Below are 17,201 nucleotides of genomic sequence, written 5' to 3' on the forward strand. Positions count from 1 at the left end.
ATATTCATCTACATATATAGTGACTCTGTAACTCACATAACGTGTCTATTTTAGATTCCGTATGAATAACGATGAGCTTGGAAACCGAGATAGAAACGGTAGGGCCCAAGAAGAAATGATCCTAAGGGCGGGGAACTGCACGTGAAAGAAAAGACTCCAAGTTTAAACAAAGAGGCGTCAGAGAGATGCAGAGAGACTCTGTTTGTCATGTTGAAATTTCTGTTGTAAACCATAATTTTGGGATACATGATACATGTGGAGTGGTTCGCGTTTGGTATTTTATACTTGGAACCTGAAGTACTTTGAGCAGTTCTAATAAAGGGTGTTTGTTGATCGCCTTCAAGTTCTGTCTTTGAGAACAATGTCCCGTTGCATGCCATTCCCTCCACCGGGGTACCTGTGGAACGGTGTGGAGGGCGAGGCCCTTATAGAACTAATTAAGGTTTGTTTGGGAAGTTTGTGCTCTATCGCTACTGATTTTTCATTTCAGACTCATGAGCTTAATGGCCATTAATATCGTGAAAGTATGTGAAATTTGTTGAATAGTAATTATGTGAGAATATCTTCAATGAAGGGAGGTATAGGGTTCATACTCTTTGCATGTATACCTTTGGATGAGACCATGTTAAGAGTGTTGGAGTGGTAAAAAATGAATGATTTGTTCAGTTTAAATCATGTAGGCTTAATATTTAGGTTAAGATGATGCAGACTGCAGGGGTTTCATACCTGAGGTGAAGATTGTCTCATTTGGAGACTTCCCAATTGTTCATCTCTCATAACTGCTTTTTCCTTTTGTCTGTTTGGGTAGCTTATCTCAAAATGATGGTTTTTTTTAATTTTTTTCCTGCTTGTGTCCTGAAGCTCAACAGAGAAAGGGTAGAGGCTGAGAAGGAAAGGAAGAAGGAGAAGAGAAGAAGGGAGAAAGAGAGGAAGAAAAGAAGGAAAGATGATGAGATTATAGAAGAAATGGAGAGTCAGAAAAGTAGGCACAAGGATGACAGGAACAAGAGAAGTCGGGAGAAAAGTGACAATCAAAGGAAAAGGAAACATGAAACCGAAGGGTCGGAGAACAGCAGTCTTAGGTATGAGCTCGAGCAGCCCATGATTTCTTACAGGTCATATGACTCTTCTGACAATAGCCAAAACAGTGAGAGGGAAAAGAACAGATGGTCTGCCAATGGCTACCGTAACCATGGTATGTGTGTTTGCATTTGTCCTCCTTGGAAGTTAATTCGCTACTCTGGTTTACTATCTTTGCTCAGTTACTTGCATATTGTCTTTTTATTTTTTCTCAAAAAATAAAATTGCAGGGTTCATCGTTCATTTCGATTTTCAATGGCAAAAGCATAAGGATCGAGCTGCACAATCCATCAAACCATTTTGTGCTGATCCTACGTGGATGGATATACTTGTACAAGAGGAGTTCGAAATGGATTTTAGAACCAGAAAAGATCAACTTTGTTCTACTTCTCGTATGTCCACAACATTTGCCAAGAAAATGGCTTCTAGTGCTATCAGAGAGAGGTGCCAACCCCCTCCTCAAACGGAGGTTGTTACTGATCATGAGAAGGCTGAAAGTGCACTGCAGGTAGAATCACAATATAGAGCATTGATTGTGAATTGGGTTCCCCCTCCCTTACAGACTGACCACCATAAGTTTGATGATCAAGAGTGGCTCTTTCAGAGAACGCAGCCTAGAAGTGACATGACTCGAGAAACTAATGCTAGCTAGCACTGACTTCTGTCATGGAAGCTACGTCCTATACCCTTAATCTCATAGTTTGCCCTAGTATGGCTTGTAGCTTTGCCTCATTTAACACATTTCTGAAACTGTAAATGGAAGTAGAACTTATTAACATTAGAACTAGTTAGGTTTATTTGCTGTTATATATTTTTGCAAGAGAGTTTAGTGACTGCCACATAATATAGCAAAAACTTATTGGCTATGCCTACATATATGGATGCTGTGCATCTCTGTACCACCCGACTAGATCATATACTCTGGAACCTTGTTATTTTTGCAGTTAGAGATTTTAGTGCCAATAACTGTTAAAAGCTATCTAAGCAGATGCATCTATTCAAATTTGCACAGAAGTATGTTCACCTTTTTTCAGCAAGAACTAGTAGGCTATTAAGCATCCCAAGCTCCAGCATATTCTATTTCGTGTATTACATTACATGGGATTTATACGTTTTACATCTGCAAACCACCTCACTGTCGGGTGCCAACATTTTTCCCCTAACTGTACAAGTACAAACTACCGATCTGACAAAGTCCACCCTTTTATATTTTTGCAAAAAGTAAAACTAGAGCTAATATTTTTCTTCTTCTGTTCAAGTACAACAAAAGCTAATCAGAGCTGGATGATCTGCTCCATCTTCCTTTCAAATATTCCTCTGAAGAAAGACTGTTGCTCCGATCCACACTACTACTATATGATATGGTATCATCGTCAACATCAAGCAATGCGAGACTCAAATGTGACTCTGTGCTAGATTTTGGATAAACCTCATCGTCATTATTGTCCTGGTTTTCTGAATCCTTTATATTACCATTTCGGGAGTCAACCAATTCTTCATCATACTTATGCCCTTTTAGAAGCTTCAGAATCTGGAAAAGGAAGGAATTTAAAAATTCAGGCGGCTTTCATTCTAATATCGAAGAAAACTTCATTTAGAATATTGCGGTGCCATTTGGATTGTGAGTTGAGTTGATATAAAAGTTAAAAGTTAAATAAAATATTATTAGAATATTATTTTTTAATATTATTATTATTTTGGAAATTGAAAATATTTAATTGTTTATTATATTTTGTGTAAGAATTTGAAAAAATTATAATGATGAGATGACATGAAATGAAACATTTTTCCTATCCAAACGGGGCTGACTCATTTGAAAATTTAATACCTGACTCATTTTAGGGCGAAGTCTAGCTGACCGTGTGATGCAGAGGGTTGCTGCTAGAACCATTCTCTGCAACTGAACCTCATCATATTTTCCATCCAAATTTGGATCCAATATGCCTTTCACATTTCCACTCTCTATTATTGGCTTTGCCTGCACTAATTGTGTTAAAATTCATTCATTCACATAAATAATGCAAGCCGAAATTCTATTTATGGAGGAGGTTCTTACCCACATGACCAAGCTCTCTTGTCCTTTGGGAGTCTCAGGACCAATTGATTTTCTTCCTGTTAACAACTCAAGAAGGACTACACCAAAGGCATACACATCAATCTTGTCACTTACTTTCCCATACATGAAATATTCAGGTGCAAGGTAACCAAATGTTCCAACCACATCGCCTTGAGTAACAAATGATGAATTTGTTGGTCCCCATATTGCAAGCCCAAAATCAGATAACTGTCACACAGCAACAACAGTTAGTCATATCACATATCTGGGACAGTTTGTTTCTTTTAATTTTCATCCCTATTTGTCTGGTGGAGTACCTGCGGCTCAAAATCATCGGAGAGAAGAATGTTTGAAGACTTTACATCTCTATGAATAACAGGCTGAGAACATTCATTATGTAGATAATTTAGAGCTTCAGCTGTCCCTACAGATATATTAAATCTCACTTCCCATGATAATACAGATTTATCCTTGTTTTTACCTGCACAGCATATTTAACTCATATAAGTATGTTGTCTGATTATTTTTAGTAGGTGAAAATAACTGCATAAACCTCATTTTAAACTTTACCATGTAGGTTTTCCTCTAAGCTTCCTTTAGACAGGAAGTCATAAACCGAGATTAAAGCATTATCTTCAATGCAGACCCCGAGCAAGGACATGATGTTTTTGTGCTTCAACGAGGAGATGATATCAACTTCAAGGGCAAAATCCTTCCATGCTTCTTTGGTTGACTTCAGAATCTTTACTGCCACTGGCTTGCCGTCTGGAAGAACTCCCTTATATACATGGTTACAACCTCCTTTACCAATCATTTTTTCTGTCACAGAAGCGGTATATTCATGGAGAGCATAAGCCTGAAGGGAAAAGAGATTTGATGAGTAATTCAGGATAAAATGGTACTTACCTGAGGAGAATTGAGAAGTTGAAGTCTTCAGAACCTCACGACCGAAGCGTTTGCAACCTGATGAGTCGGTTTTGAGGAAATCCTCCAAGCCTCTTGGTAGCACACGCAATGCAGATCCACCATTTTGAGTATTCTCATCCAAAATCTCGCCAAGATCTCTTTCTGATGGGCATTCTTTAATGGTTGAACAATGAGGACTTAGCTGTGGGGAACGATCTGGTAAGCTCATTACCCATTGCACCACTGACATTTTTCTTCTAGGTAGGGCTTTTGGAATCGATGAACTAGTTCTAGGGAGTAATGGCCAACCAAGCCTCTGCTCTGAAGGGTCTCCTATGTATAAAGAAGTCGATATCAATGGAAGTTTGTTTCTTTCACGAAAAAGGTTGAAAACTTCATTCTTTAAGCCTTCACCAACATGTCTTAAACCGTCTCTGGAGTTTTGAATTACTTCAGAAACAGATCTCTCAGACTCTGCCTCGGAGTCACCAAATTCAGATCGGCATTCTTTCGAAGCAGGAACTTCTCTTAGATTGAAGTTTGGTTTTGGAACCCCTTTGAGACCTGAAATAATCGAAAGCAACATTATCAAATGATATTTGTGAATGATCTACAACCTTTTTAACCAGGACACTGGATAGGATTACCAAACCTGATAGCTGATTATTGGCGAACCTTCTGAAGACAATTTTCCCATTGTGGATGGCCAAAACATCGGTCGTTGCAGGCAGTCTCTTGGTGCAATATTTGGCCATGGAAGCCCAACTCCTGAAAATGATACCTGTTCAGATTAATAAGAAAAGAATCGCACAATCTACAATAAATGCAGAAGTAGAGGTTCTGGCCCTTCCACTCCTACCCGAGAGCACTTTGCTTGCTTATCCCTACAACTACGGCCCCAGCAGCATGGCTCTTTGCCTCTCTCACCAGAACCTTTCGGATTGAACTTCCAACGAAGATCCGACCGGAGAGACTAACCTGAAACCATGTATGCCAAAGGATAAGCAACCATTAACATTCCAATGAATGAGATAAAAAAGTGAACCTTGAAGCATTACTAAAAACTAACCTTCTTTACAGTACATAGTCCTCCATATACTTCAAGATAATCATCCAACAAGTTCTTGTTTTCCGAAGCCTGATCTGCATTGATAAATCATGTTGTTTTACCGAAGAAGGCACGAGAGTTTGAATTATGAAAGCATGTGTAGAACAAGATCATGATGTCGCTATAAAGAGACAATTTTTCAAAGGGTATTTATTACCAGGACTTCGACAAACATGAACCGCAACCACGCAATCTCCAGGCTTAGCTACTTTCACAAGAGCCCAGATGAGTAGCTCTCTGCTTTGGCTGTCCATTCGAATACCAACTAATACATTCTTCTTATCATTAGTATTAACTTCCACTTCAACTGTCATCTTTTTCCTTCCCTCTAATCAATCTCTTTCGCGCTTTCAAAACATGTATAAATTATGTTGCTTCTTGAACTCTTCTGGTCTCTAACCTTGCCACTTCTGAAATGGATCATTTCCTTCTTCGCATCACAAAGAATGAAACTTCCCAAAAGTCCAAATATTCTTAGCAAAAGATAAACAAGACCCGACAATTAAATTGTACCCAAAAGTTGCATTTCTTGTAACCACACGTTGTTGGAGCCAAACGTGTTTTAAATATTAAAATACCGCCCAAATAGCTTCACCCTAGCTACCTACCTACTGCAACAAATTTCCAGACCCAGAAATTGTATTAAAATATAAAAAAAAATTCTGGATTTTTTTAAATAATGTCTCAGGAGATATTTAGATTTAGAGATGAGTTAAGATGATTTATGAACAGTAGAATAAAAATTGAATATATTTATTATATTTGGTATGGAAATTTGAAAAAATTATAATGATAAAATAAGATGAATTGAGATGAGTTGAGATAAATTTTGAATTCAAACCTCTCATTAAGGCCTCGTTTGTATTTACATCCTATGTCAATTTATTTCAACTCATCTCAAAACATCTCATTACTATTCATTACTATTTAATAATTTTAATTTACAAATTTTATTACTATTCATAACCCAGCTCATTATTATTTATAATTCATCTCAATTCAACTCAATTTATCTTCGAATCCAAACCACGCCTAAGCCAATGGGGATGATTTTTAAAAATCAGAAAATGAAAAAAATGACGAAGCTTGGAATCATGGAGAAGATAGTGTCGGCAACCAAGTGAATCCCCATGAAGAGTGGGCAAAAGTCTTTTGGTGTACACAGAAAGAGTGAAAATAGGGGGGTAATTTTTTTATTTCTGCCCGTGGAAAAAAACCGGCAGTTTTCGCTGGATATCCGGTCATATTCCATGTTCCATAAGTCGGAATTAGAACAGTGGACCGGCTGTTGCGGATCGACAAACCCGGTGCCAGTTAAAAAAAATCGAAGATGAGTTTTAAAGCTACACAATTATTAAAAGTTCATGATAGAATAGATTTGATGTTATGGTAAATGAAAGTATATATAATTCACCTAAGAAAACTAAAATAGGATAAAAACAATTACTGTATATGCATTTTAACTTTAAAGATTAAAGTGGATGGTCTAATGTTTTGTATGAAGTTATCATAATTGCAAATTCATGATCATGAAACACAGTACTACACGTGTACTACTACTACAGTACTACATGTTTGATCACGACCTAAAAAGTTGTAAAACTTCATTGACTGTCTTCTTTCTACAATTATTTTGTCTGGATTTGGTCCCATGCATAAAGGATCAAAGGACCTACACATCTCTTTTTCTTCTTCTTGATCTTGTCTTTATTGTGATTATATGATATATAACACTACAGACGTGTCCACCACTAGCTAGCTAGATGAATGATATGCATCTGCATGTATGTATGTATACATGATGAAAGATGGGCTTTGCTTAAAGAAAATGAAAATCAACTGTACGTTGGGGTTGATATTATAAGTCATGATGCATGCATATATATTGTGCTAGCTTCTCCATTATATATTATTTGATATGCATGTTTGAGGTATGGGGTTTCAGTGAAAAAATAAAAAAAGGTAAAAGAGATGATTATATGTTTTGAATTTGAAGATGGTATGATTGTAAAAGAGTTGATCGGAAAGACAATATTCACAAAAAAGCTATGCCAACTCTTAAAGCTCAAGGAATTTCAGTTCCTTTCTTCTTCCCGTGAATCTTATCTAAAACCTGTTAGAACACCACACGTCAGTGGTTAGATATAGGAACACCCACTTCATCCTCACCGATTTAACTGCATTTATTTGCTTTATTCCATGTCATCTTTCCGTGGACGTTTTTATAGTTTTAAAATGTGTAAATTTTATTTTATTTTATATAAAAAATAAAATTTAAATTAAAAAAAATTATTTTTAATAATAAATTCTATTTTTTTAAAGTGAAACCTCGAGATTGAGGAATCAAAGTCCCTCAGTCATTGGCATTGGCGTAGGTGGTACGTCTCTTTTAACGTGTGTTTCCACGCCAGCATTAATGCCACCGACAAAAATGAAGGTTAGAGAGAGAAATCATATATAGCCTAGCATTAAGAGGGACTTGAAACAAAATTATTAACTTTTGCTTGCCTTTTAAACTTAAATAAATCTCATCTGAGTGCAGCATTGGAAACTATAGGATTGCCGATTGAGGAACAACTTCAATGTGTTTAAATTGCAAGCCTGAAGTGAGACAGGAGACAGGAACAGGTCAGATATGAGACAAACTAAGAAAGGAGGTCGGAGAACTAAGGGTACGTTTATTTTCAAAAGATGAATTGAGATTAAAATTAAAAAGTTAAATAAAATATTATTAAAATATATATTTTAATATTATTTTTATTTTAAAATTTAAAAAAATTGAATTGTTTATTTTATTTTATATGAGAATTTGAAAAAGTTATAATGATGAAGTGAGATGAGATATTTCTTAAAAACAAACGAGGCTGGTTGCATTTATGACTCCACCATCCGGGTAAACAGGTCGTATTAATCGTATTGTCACAGAATTACATTATATTTAAAGTAATTTAGATTTAAAGATGAATTAAGATAGATTGAGATGATTTATAAATAGTAGAATAAAAGTTGAATTATTTATTATATTTTATGTAAAAATTTAGAAAAATTATTTTAAAATTTAAAAAATTTGAATTGTTTATTATATTTTGTGTGAGAATTTGAGAAAATTGTAATGATGAGGTGAGATGAGATGAGTTGAGGTGGATTGACATGGATTACGAATACAAATAAGACCTAAAAGTTTTGACACAGTATGAAAAATGCAGACTTCATAAAAACATGCACGATTTGCTCCTCAAAACATATAATATAAATAGAAGATTTCAGGTATGAAAATATCTCTATGATCCTTAAACTTTTTTACTTATTTACAAACTTTCAAAAATATTTATTAATTTTGGTATCGGGATTATTCGGCCCCAGGCAGCCCTCTTCGAGTTGTCTTTCTCTCAATCTTTTACAAGCCCGTTTTTGAAGATTTAATTTGTCAAAACTTGATTTAAAAGTGTGCAAAACATAACGTTTATATATATATATATATTTTAAAATAAATTTCAAGGTCTAGAATTAAAGAAAAACATATAATGGAATTATTTTGAAAGAAAAAATAATGGAAGGATCTTTAAATTTCGCACTAAATATATCAAATTTTCAATGCTGCATGTATTAATAATAATTAACAGCAGTAATTAGTTTTGTTCTTCCTTGCGGCAGAGTGCGTTGTTGCGTGTATAAATGTTCAAAAATTATGTGTATAAATTAAACGGTACTGGCAGTCCCACTGAAATATTCTCTGTGGCTTGGCTTTACTTGGAATGGAATTCACATTACATTACTGTAAATATCATGTTTCGGTAGATCTGTGAGGCACGCACGCATATATATATATATATATAATATATATAATATTTTATATATATACATATTATGTGTAATAATTTTTGTATACTTTTTATATATTTTATTAATATGATTAATTGTATCATTTTTTTAAATATAAAATAACTATTTTAACCAATCACATTAATTGAATATGTAAAAATTATATAAAAATAATTATATGTAGCAGAACTTTTATATATATATATATATATATATATATATATATACACGTAGAAAGAGAGAGTGAGAGATCAGGGACTAAAGAGTTAAAATACATTTTGGTACTGTTTAAATAATGAGTTGATATGAAAATTTAAATTTAAATAAAATATTATTTTTTAATAATATTATTATTTTATTATTTGAAAAAGTTGAATTATTTATTATATTTCATGTAAAAATTTAAAAATTTTTGTAATAATAAGATGAAACATGTATTATATCGAAACGGAGGATGAATACCATTAATATGACAATCATTATGTCAAAGTTGTGATTGGAATTTTCGACTTTTAAATATTTTTCTGATTAATAGAGCTTGTTTGTCACGTCAATGGTGTTGCGCGAATGTTATGCGCATAGTGTTAGGATTTGTATTACTCTTGTTGAAAACTACTCTGTTTAGAATAATTTTTCCTCTGTATAATAATATTAGATAAGAAAAGGTGAAATGAGACAGTTATCAGGAGTCCTAAGAAGGATTAACCTTAAAACACAGATTCCTCTGTATTTGATAGAAACAGAGTACCAACTTATGAATGGGGTGTCCAACTTTGTAGCTTCCATGCTAAATTTGAAGTCTATTTTCTACCAATCTCAAGCAAAATAAGAAACATCATGCAGATTGGGAGATAAGCTCAAGGTTGGGTTGCCTACGGGTTGCCTACCCATTTATTCAAAGCTAAAAGATGCTCAAATTACAAAATCAAATCCTGACTTGGGTCATTCCTATACCTCACCAAGGCAATATGACAGATAGAAGGGAAGTTTAAAGAGCTGCAAGAATGGATAGAAGGTTTTATGAGTTGTAATAGACATCAGGGTCTATCCCATGGCATACTTTTGTGTCCAGCTCCGAGCAGACGAGTCATATTTCACTTTATCAGTCCTGCACATGTGAGCAATCTCAGGAACAAGTGGATCATCAGGGTTTGGGTCGGTAAGCAGTGAACATATGGAGAGCAAAACCTGAAAGAATCACTCCAATAAAAAAGGGAAGAGTGAGTGAGGGATCAAACTTTGAGCATTTGGATACAGTAAAAGAAATAAATTGATAGCAATCCTATCAAAATTGGAAAAAAAGAAGAAGACAAGGTTGTGATTGAAAGCGCCAGTGTTAGTTAGTACTAGATCAAGCATCTATAGACAATTAAAGAGAGTAATTGCTATGATGTGAGCCTTCAAATATATAACCTTGGATATTGTGAGTGCAGGGCTCCATTGTTCCTTGAGTATGTCCAAGCATATATTTCCATTACTGTTTATGTTTGGATGGAAGACCTTGGTCCTGAAGGCGACCTGCAAGCAATTTTATGCAGCAGAACATCAAACGTTTTTCCTTGTTCGTTTTCTTTTTTTAAGTCAGGTTTAAGATTTGAAGGACTGTAAGCAATGGTAGAGAGCAATGAACTAAACACTATACCTTTGGGGGTTTGAAAGGATAATCAGGTGGGAAATGGATTGTCACAAGGAAAACACCGCCAGCATAGGGACTGTCATTTGGACCAATTATGGTTGCTTGCCAATGGAACATATCCTCAGCCACAGGACCTGAAAATTCACCATCAGCAATCATGTAGTTTTTATTTTATTTTATTCAGGAATAAAACTAGTCCTTATTAAAGCTCATCTCCATTTTCTCTATTTCCTCTAACCTGCACTGCATGAAGTTGGTGGGTCTCTCTGCAAATCCTTGAGCTCCTTCAATATTCTCTTTGATGCCATTAAAGAAAGTTCAGAATTATAATTTCTCAAGCTGGGTATTGAGGAATTGAAGAAAGAAATTGGGTCTGCAAAAGAATGAAAACAAACTATGGGCACACTGCTGAAGGGAAGGTGCCATGTGGTGGTGTATTTAATAGAGGTATTGGAGGAGAGCTGGAAATGAAGAGGTCCAGAAGTCCTTTTGGACGGCTGAAAGTGGGCACAGTATAAATTCCATAATAAAGTTGCAAGGAAAGAACTATTAGAGATACTTGCTATGTTGATTTTTCTTTTCCTATCATACTTTGAATTTTTTTCACGTAATAAGAGATCAGCCAGGAGGCTATCAAAGATCCTTTTCTCTTTTAACTACTGCTGTCAAGCATAAAGAGATCTTACTTTGATACTTTCTCCCCAACTGAGCTGGAATCAGTTGACAGAAACTGATGCCAAAACAAGCGCTGAAAGTTATCGTGTTGGAAAGAAGAAAACTTTTTTCACAAATAAGCAAATCGTGGATTCTAATGGTAAAAGGCAAGACTTTTTATTGGATGACTAAAGTTTTGGTGAAAGGTCCTTGGGTACTCGTATCCCCATCAGATTTCTCGAGAATTACTACTATTGGTAGGCAGTGGATGCAATCCGCGTCCCAAAAGTAAATATATTCGTGCTTAGCTCAAAGAGTTGGCATGTTGAGAATCTCGGGCTGTACACCACAAATAATCTCAAAATCCATCGAAAGGAAAACGGAAGCAATATTCTGTCCATAATGAAAATTTTTTATTGTTCCTTTCCAGGGTAACTTTTTGACAAGCAAATGAAGAAACTGTCATGCTTCAGCAAGTTCCGTCTTGTACTGTCATGCTTCAGCAAAATCTCCAAGCAAATGAAGGAGAAAGGCCGAGGAAGAAGAAACTGGACAGTGCTTACTAACTTATTCGTATTTTTTTTAATATGCTAAACTCGGACCAAGAAACTTAGAACCAAAACCCTGCATTCAAAAAGCCTTGATACATTACTTGATCCAAGAACTTTAGTCCAAGGATGGCTATTTAATATATATTTTGATGCAAATCAATACACGTAGAGCTTAAAATATACTGAATCAAAACATGAACATTAGCATGTCTACACAAGGAAACAGTTGGGTTTTAGAATTAATGCATAAGCTAAATCTAGCCTGAAACAGTAAAGCTGTGCGATATACCAAGCAGTGTGAATCACTAATATACAAATCAGCACACAGCCAATAAAATGACAAAGGCAACTTGATGCTTCGAAAAAAGCTCGTACTTCTATCAGTTGATACTACAGCGCAGATTGTTTCTTCCTCCAGGTTTCGAATTGTTAGGGACACAGAGACTGTGAGAGACTGAAGGCATGCATGGCTGATTAGTGATAACATCTTCCAAGGGAACGATTTATTTCCCAATCACAATATATTTTGACCGAATTTCCCAATCACAATATGGAGCATGCCTTATGTCCACTTCTCTTTTTTTTCTTCTTCTGCTTCGGTGGCTGGAGAACCACCTTTATGGCCGCATCAAAAACAGCTTTGACATTCTATTTTTACCATAACACAAATCCTGTAAAAAATGAGGCCACACCATGCTTCCCCAAATATATTTGAAATGACAAAAATAAAATTACTTGCCTGCTGTGTTTTTGAACTGCATTCAACATAAAGTGGAGCCCCAATCAGCTTTCGCAGTTCCTCCCCCTTCAAAAGTATAAAAAGAAAAGAAAAGAAAATGAGACCTTTATACCACATTGACTATGGTCATAACACCAAATACAAACAAAAAACTGAGATAGATATATGTAAATGGCTGCTCAAAAGTAGGAGAAACAAACAGAAAATAGAAGCATATACCTGGGCCGTGGTTATGGGTACTGCACCAGGGTGTTCTACAAGGAACTGCTTATCATCACGAAGATCTACAAAAAGCAAGTTTAGTTACGAAAAATTTTGTGCCCAAATTCACATTCTTTTGGTATTCTTTTTCCTTCTTTGGAGACTAGAGAGTAAAGGATTCATATTATGTAATCAACTGGTCATGCCACAGCTTCAATAAAAATACTAAAAGATGAACTAAGAAAAACTTATGAAACATTTATTCTAATTGCATGATGATGATAGTTTCCAAGGTAATTATAACATAGACATGAGTTTCTTATCAAAATTTACGATGAAATTATACAGATATATATTTTTTTGATCGGTAAAAAGTAAATTTCATTAATATGAATGAAAATAGGCATGGCCTATTTACACAGGGAGTATACAATAGAAAACACCTAAATACATTCTTAAAGTAATTATACAGATATGCATCGAATTGGTGTTCAATGGGGGAAAACTTTAAATATAAATGTTCTAGAAGCATTTTTAGTTGAGCTAAGCTTGGATAAATATGCTGAAGTTTCTTTGTCGCAATTGTTTCCAAGTTTTTTGTGTTGTTTTGTTTTTCCTCAAGTCATACTTATCAGGCTCATTTAAACTTACTTAATGGCAGCAAGATATGAAGAATGAGGCAGCAGATATCTGAACTTTGGTAAATACATTCTAAAGCACAACTAGCAATCACCAATATGGTGGCATAGAGACATACATGGCATGCAAAAAATGCAGATCAACAGTGACACATGAATACGAAAAAAGCTAGGGGGGTGTGATACCCCATATGATAAGTGAAGGTGGTGTATGTGATCCTACATTGCTTAGAAATGAGAAGTTCTTATTCTATATAAGGTTCCAATGGGGCTTCAATTATATCATTTACTAGTCCTTTTGAAGTATAGGCTATGTGGTTTTGGATCTTCCATCGGGACGTTACAAATGGTATCAGAGCCTATCCCAAACAAAAATGTGGAACTTGAGCCGTGCCACCTACGACAGATGGGGCCCGACATCCTTGTCGGGAATTTAAGAAGGGAGATTGTGATACCCTAAATGATAAGTGAGGGTTGGTGCTGTATGAGATCCCACATTGCTTAGGACTGAGAAGTTTTTGCTCTTTATAAGGTTCCAATGAGGCTCTAATTGTATCATTGACTAGTCCTTTTAGAGTATAGGCCATGTGGTTTGGGTTTTTCATTGAGGTGTTGCAAGGGAGGAGATGTAGAAGTCATTTTTACATGAGCAATAGTTGGAAATTCCTTAAATCATTAGATACTAAAAACATGAATACAGAAGGAGGGAGGGGAGGTAGAGGTGGTTTTTATATAATTAGTACTTGGAAATTCCTTAAATCATTAGATACTAAAAAACTGGGACTAAAACTAAAATTTGGTATATTATGTGAGAAGGGAATCTCAATCTTGAATAGCAGCAACAGGATTGAATCCCCAACATAAAGATGTAAATAAATAAGCATTTGGAGCAACAGTCTTTCATATATAGCAAAAAGAGAGGGGTAATTGAGAAGAAACACCATCTTCATACATTATAAGCAACATTTCGAAACAAGCACATCATAGTAAAACAAACAAAAAACGTGAGCGTAAGAATCTAACCAAGTTTTGTTCCAACAAGTACAATTGGAACACCAGGTGCATAATGCCTCAATTCAGGAATCCACTGAACAGTAAGAAAAGAACAAAGAATTTATTAGACATCTTTAGAAATAGAGGGGGAAAAAGTATCCACACAGTAAACAACACTTAGGGGATGCTTGTGAACGAGATGAGATAAGAATTTTATAAATAGAAGTTAGATGATTTGTGAATAGTAGTGAGATACTTTGAGTTAAGTATTTATTGGGTTTTGAGAAATGAGAGAGAGAAAGTTGAACAAAAAATATTATAAAATTAAAATATTGTTAAAATATAATATTTTAATATTATTTTTGTTTTGGGATTTGAAAAGATTCAATTATTTTTTGTGTTTTATTTGAAAGTTTGAGAAAATTATAATAATTAGTTTGAAAAAGTTGTAATGATTAGTTTGAAATTTGTTATATTTGAGTGATATTTGGGAAGAAAATAAAATGGAATGGGATGGTATGAAAATTATTTCCAAACAACCCCTTACTTTCTTTGCAACATTTTCATAACTAGCCTTGCTTATGAGAGAGAATGCAAGTAGGAAGGCATCTGCCCCACGATAGCTCAAAGGCCTCAGCCTATTATAATCCTCCTGGCCTGTTCCATAAACCTAAAACATCAGACTCATGACAAGAAACCCTCAAAGTTTACAGAAGAAAAAGCTACAGGTCTTGAACTTACCGGCAGTATCCCACAGACCTAAATTTATAGTGCTCCCATCCACAACTACATTTGCGCTGAAATTGTCAAAGACAGTCGGCACATAATCCTGTTCTCCAACATATCGTAAATAAACACAGAAAGTTACTATCAGCCCCACCCAGAGGCATTCCCATTTATCAAGAGAATAAAAAGGGTATAACCGGATATTCATCATACAATGACCAAATCGTTTCAAACTTCCTTTTTTTTTTTAAATTAAAATTAAAATTAAGTACTAATCAAATTTTGGATAAGCGAGTGTCAATTCACTTTTTTATTTTAATTATTGGCACCGGGTGTCCGAGAACAGTGTCCCGACTAATCCCGTCCTCAGCAAGGAGTTTCTCGCAAGTCCACCTCAGATAATTTAAGGAAAAAATTTCACAATCCGATGGCCCATAAGAATTGTTTGCATCCAAGATATTCAAACTTTAGATCTGGAGGGAGCATACCACCAAGACTAAGGTCTTTACCACTTAAGCGTTGAGTGTCGATTCAATAAGAAAGTTCCCAAGGAAAGCTACAAGCGATGAATCTAGAAATTCTGAAAAAAAAAAAAATTCGAGAAATTCTAAATTCACCAATCCTGCAGCTACCTGGCTTAGTTAAGGTGAGCCTCTTCATTTAGTCTAGATTGAGAAACCAATCAAGGGATTAAAAGAACAGATCCATAAGAAAATATTCTCCGTAAAAGTAAAACCCACCCAATGAAAGCGGAGCCTCTTTCTTCAAGAAAGAATGATCCAGTTGCCATATGATAAGAGATGAAGCCCTGTTCTAGGCAATTAGAACAGTAATAGAAAAGATTAAGAAAAGGCATCAATCATTCCAAATTGTCCGAAACTACGAGTCCTCGAATTTCTAGAGAACAAACGAAGGTGATCAAGGCATTACCAAAGCTCTAGTCCTAAACTCTGTTTGTTCGGTATTAAGTTCAGACTTTCATATACCGAAGCGTCTCGCTTAAAAAACGGTGTACCATGAAAGCCTTTAATTGCAAGACAAAAACAAAAAGATAGCATCAGAGAATCCAATTCAATGAAATACACAGGCGTCAGAGTTTCGCAATCCTTTCTTCCACTTATCTTCTCTCAACTCTCAGCGATCATATAGAGAATCAAGAAACTAGACCCCATAAAACAAAATACCTTCCATTCCATTCAGTTCAGAAAGAACGTTAAAGGCCCTTTACAGAAAACCAAATTATAAACGAGAAAGAAATTGACAGACCCAGCAAAGTCTTCCGTCATCATTCAAAGCAAGAAATTACCATCGAAGTTGAAATCTTTCTCGTTTAAAAAAGATGAAAACTCAAGTGAAGCAAGCATTTTAAGACAAGAATGTAGTGCCAAATCACATTGACCCACCAAAACCCAAGAAAAAACCAACTCAAAGGAGCAAAATAGAGAAAAGAAGTAAACATTATGTTTTCAAGTTTTCCCATCAATATTTTTGCGGGGACCAAGTAGAAAAGACACTGACCGTAGGGAAAGTGTTGCTCGTGTAGGAGATGAGCATACAAGTCTTCCCAACGGCACCGTCACCAACTGTGACACACTTTATGAACCTTGAAGCACTCATTTTCTTTCCTTCTTTTCTTTTCTTGCTCTTGATTCTTATTCTTCAGCAGCTAAACACCCAGGTTTCAGATTGACATTACGTTGCCCCCAAACCCAAGGCACACACACTCTCGGAGAGAGAGAGAGAGAGAGAGACAGAGAGACGAGGCGGAGTACAGAAGAAGCTGGGCCTAAGGAGGAGCCAACGCTTGCCAGCTATATGTTTTATTTTACCTCAATTACCAATCCCAGGCCCCAAATCTCAACCTTGCTGACTCATGCCCCACCAACATGTGTCACCATTTCCTTTCCATTTTTTGGATTAAAAAAAAATCAAAATAAAATAAAAGCTCCTCTCTACTGGCAAAATATATATATATTATTTTGGATAGATCAGAAACAAAGTGAAAAATAGAGACCATGGATTTTGTAGGATTTTGAAGTTCATTTTCTGCTCACGTGTATAAACATGTACAAAGGATTTTTATTTTATTTT

At 35.3% G+C, this 17,201-nt stretch overlaps 4 protein-coding genes across 6 annotated transcripts; 1 reads left to right on the plus strand and 3 right to left on the minus strand.

Annotated features, from left to right (window-relative positions):
- The first annotated feature begins 940 nt into the window (after positions 1-940).
- LOC109006602 lies at positions 941-1,928 on the plus strand. Its single transcript, XM_018985937.2, has 2 exons — positions 941-1,195; positions 1,311-1,928. Exons 1-2 carry the CDS (start codon positions 967-969, stop codon positions 1,730-1,732), a joined length of 651 nt encoding a protein of 216 aa, XP_018841482.1. The 5' UTR covers positions 941-966; the 3' UTR covers positions 1,733-1,928.
- Positions 1,929-2,131: 203 nt separating this feature from the next.
- On the minus strand, positions 2,132-5,708 carry LOC109006601 (probable serine/threonine-protein kinase PBL5). Of its 3 annotated transcripts, none has more exons than XM_018985935.2 (10): positions 5,308-5,708; positions 5,112-5,185; positions 4,902-5,020; positions 4,695-4,810; positions 4,077-4,606; positions 3,707-3,992; positions 3,454-3,617; positions 3,137-3,364; positions 2,909-3,058; positions 2,132-2,611 (listed from the first exon to the last, which is right to left on the minus strand). In XM_018985935.2, the coding sequence occupies exons 1-10, from the start codon at positions 5,462-5,464 to the stop codon at positions 2,351-2,353; spliced, it is 2,085 nt and encodes a 694-aa protein (XP_018841480.1). In that variant the 5' UTR covers positions 5,465-5,708; the 3' UTR covers positions 2,132-2,350. The 3 variants fall into 3 exon arrangements, with proteins under 3 accessions (XP_018841480.1, XP_018841481.1, XP_018841479.1); XM_018985936.2 differs by having other exon boundaries at positions 3,707-3,955; positions 4,043-4,606; positions 5,308-5,707; XM_018985934.2 differs by having other exon boundaries at positions 3,707-4,606.
- Positions 5,709-9,671: 3,963 nt separating this feature from the next.
- Positions 9,672-11,066, minus strand: LOC109006600 (ubiquitin-conjugating enzyme E2 28-like). The gene is made up of 4 exons (XM_018985933.2): positions 10,847-11,066; positions 10,615-10,742; positions 10,386-10,490; positions 9,672-10,160 (listed from the first exon to the last, which is right to left on the minus strand). Exons 1-4 carry the CDS (start codon positions 10,914-10,916, stop codon positions 10,017-10,019), a joined length of 447 nt encoding a protein of 148 aa, XP_018841478.1. The 5' UTR covers positions 10,917-11,066; the 3' UTR covers positions 9,672-10,016.
- Positions 11,067-11,891: 825 nt separating this feature from the next.
- LOC109006599 (rac-like GTP-binding protein RAC1) lies at positions 11,892-16,922 on the minus strand. Its single transcript, XM_018985931.2, has 7 exons — positions 16,629-16,922; positions 15,126-15,213; positions 14,932-15,041; positions 14,415-14,478; positions 12,772-12,836; positions 12,553-12,618; positions 11,892-12,461 (listed from the first exon to the last, which is right to left on the minus strand). Exons 1-7 carry the CDS (start codon positions 16,725-16,727, stop codon positions 12,357-12,359), a joined length of 597 nt encoding a protein of 198 aa, XP_018841476.1. The 5' UTR covers positions 16,728-16,922; the 3' UTR covers positions 11,892-12,356.
- Between the last annotated feature and the right edge of the window lie 279 nt (positions 16,923-17,201).

Source organism: Juglans regia, chromosome 16 (assembly GCF_001411555.2).
Source record: "Juglans regia cultivar Chandler chromosome 16, Walnut 2.0, whole genome shotgun sequence".
NCBI lineage: Eukaryota > Viridiplantae > Streptophyta > Magnoliopsida > Fagales > Juglandaceae > Juglans > Juglans regia.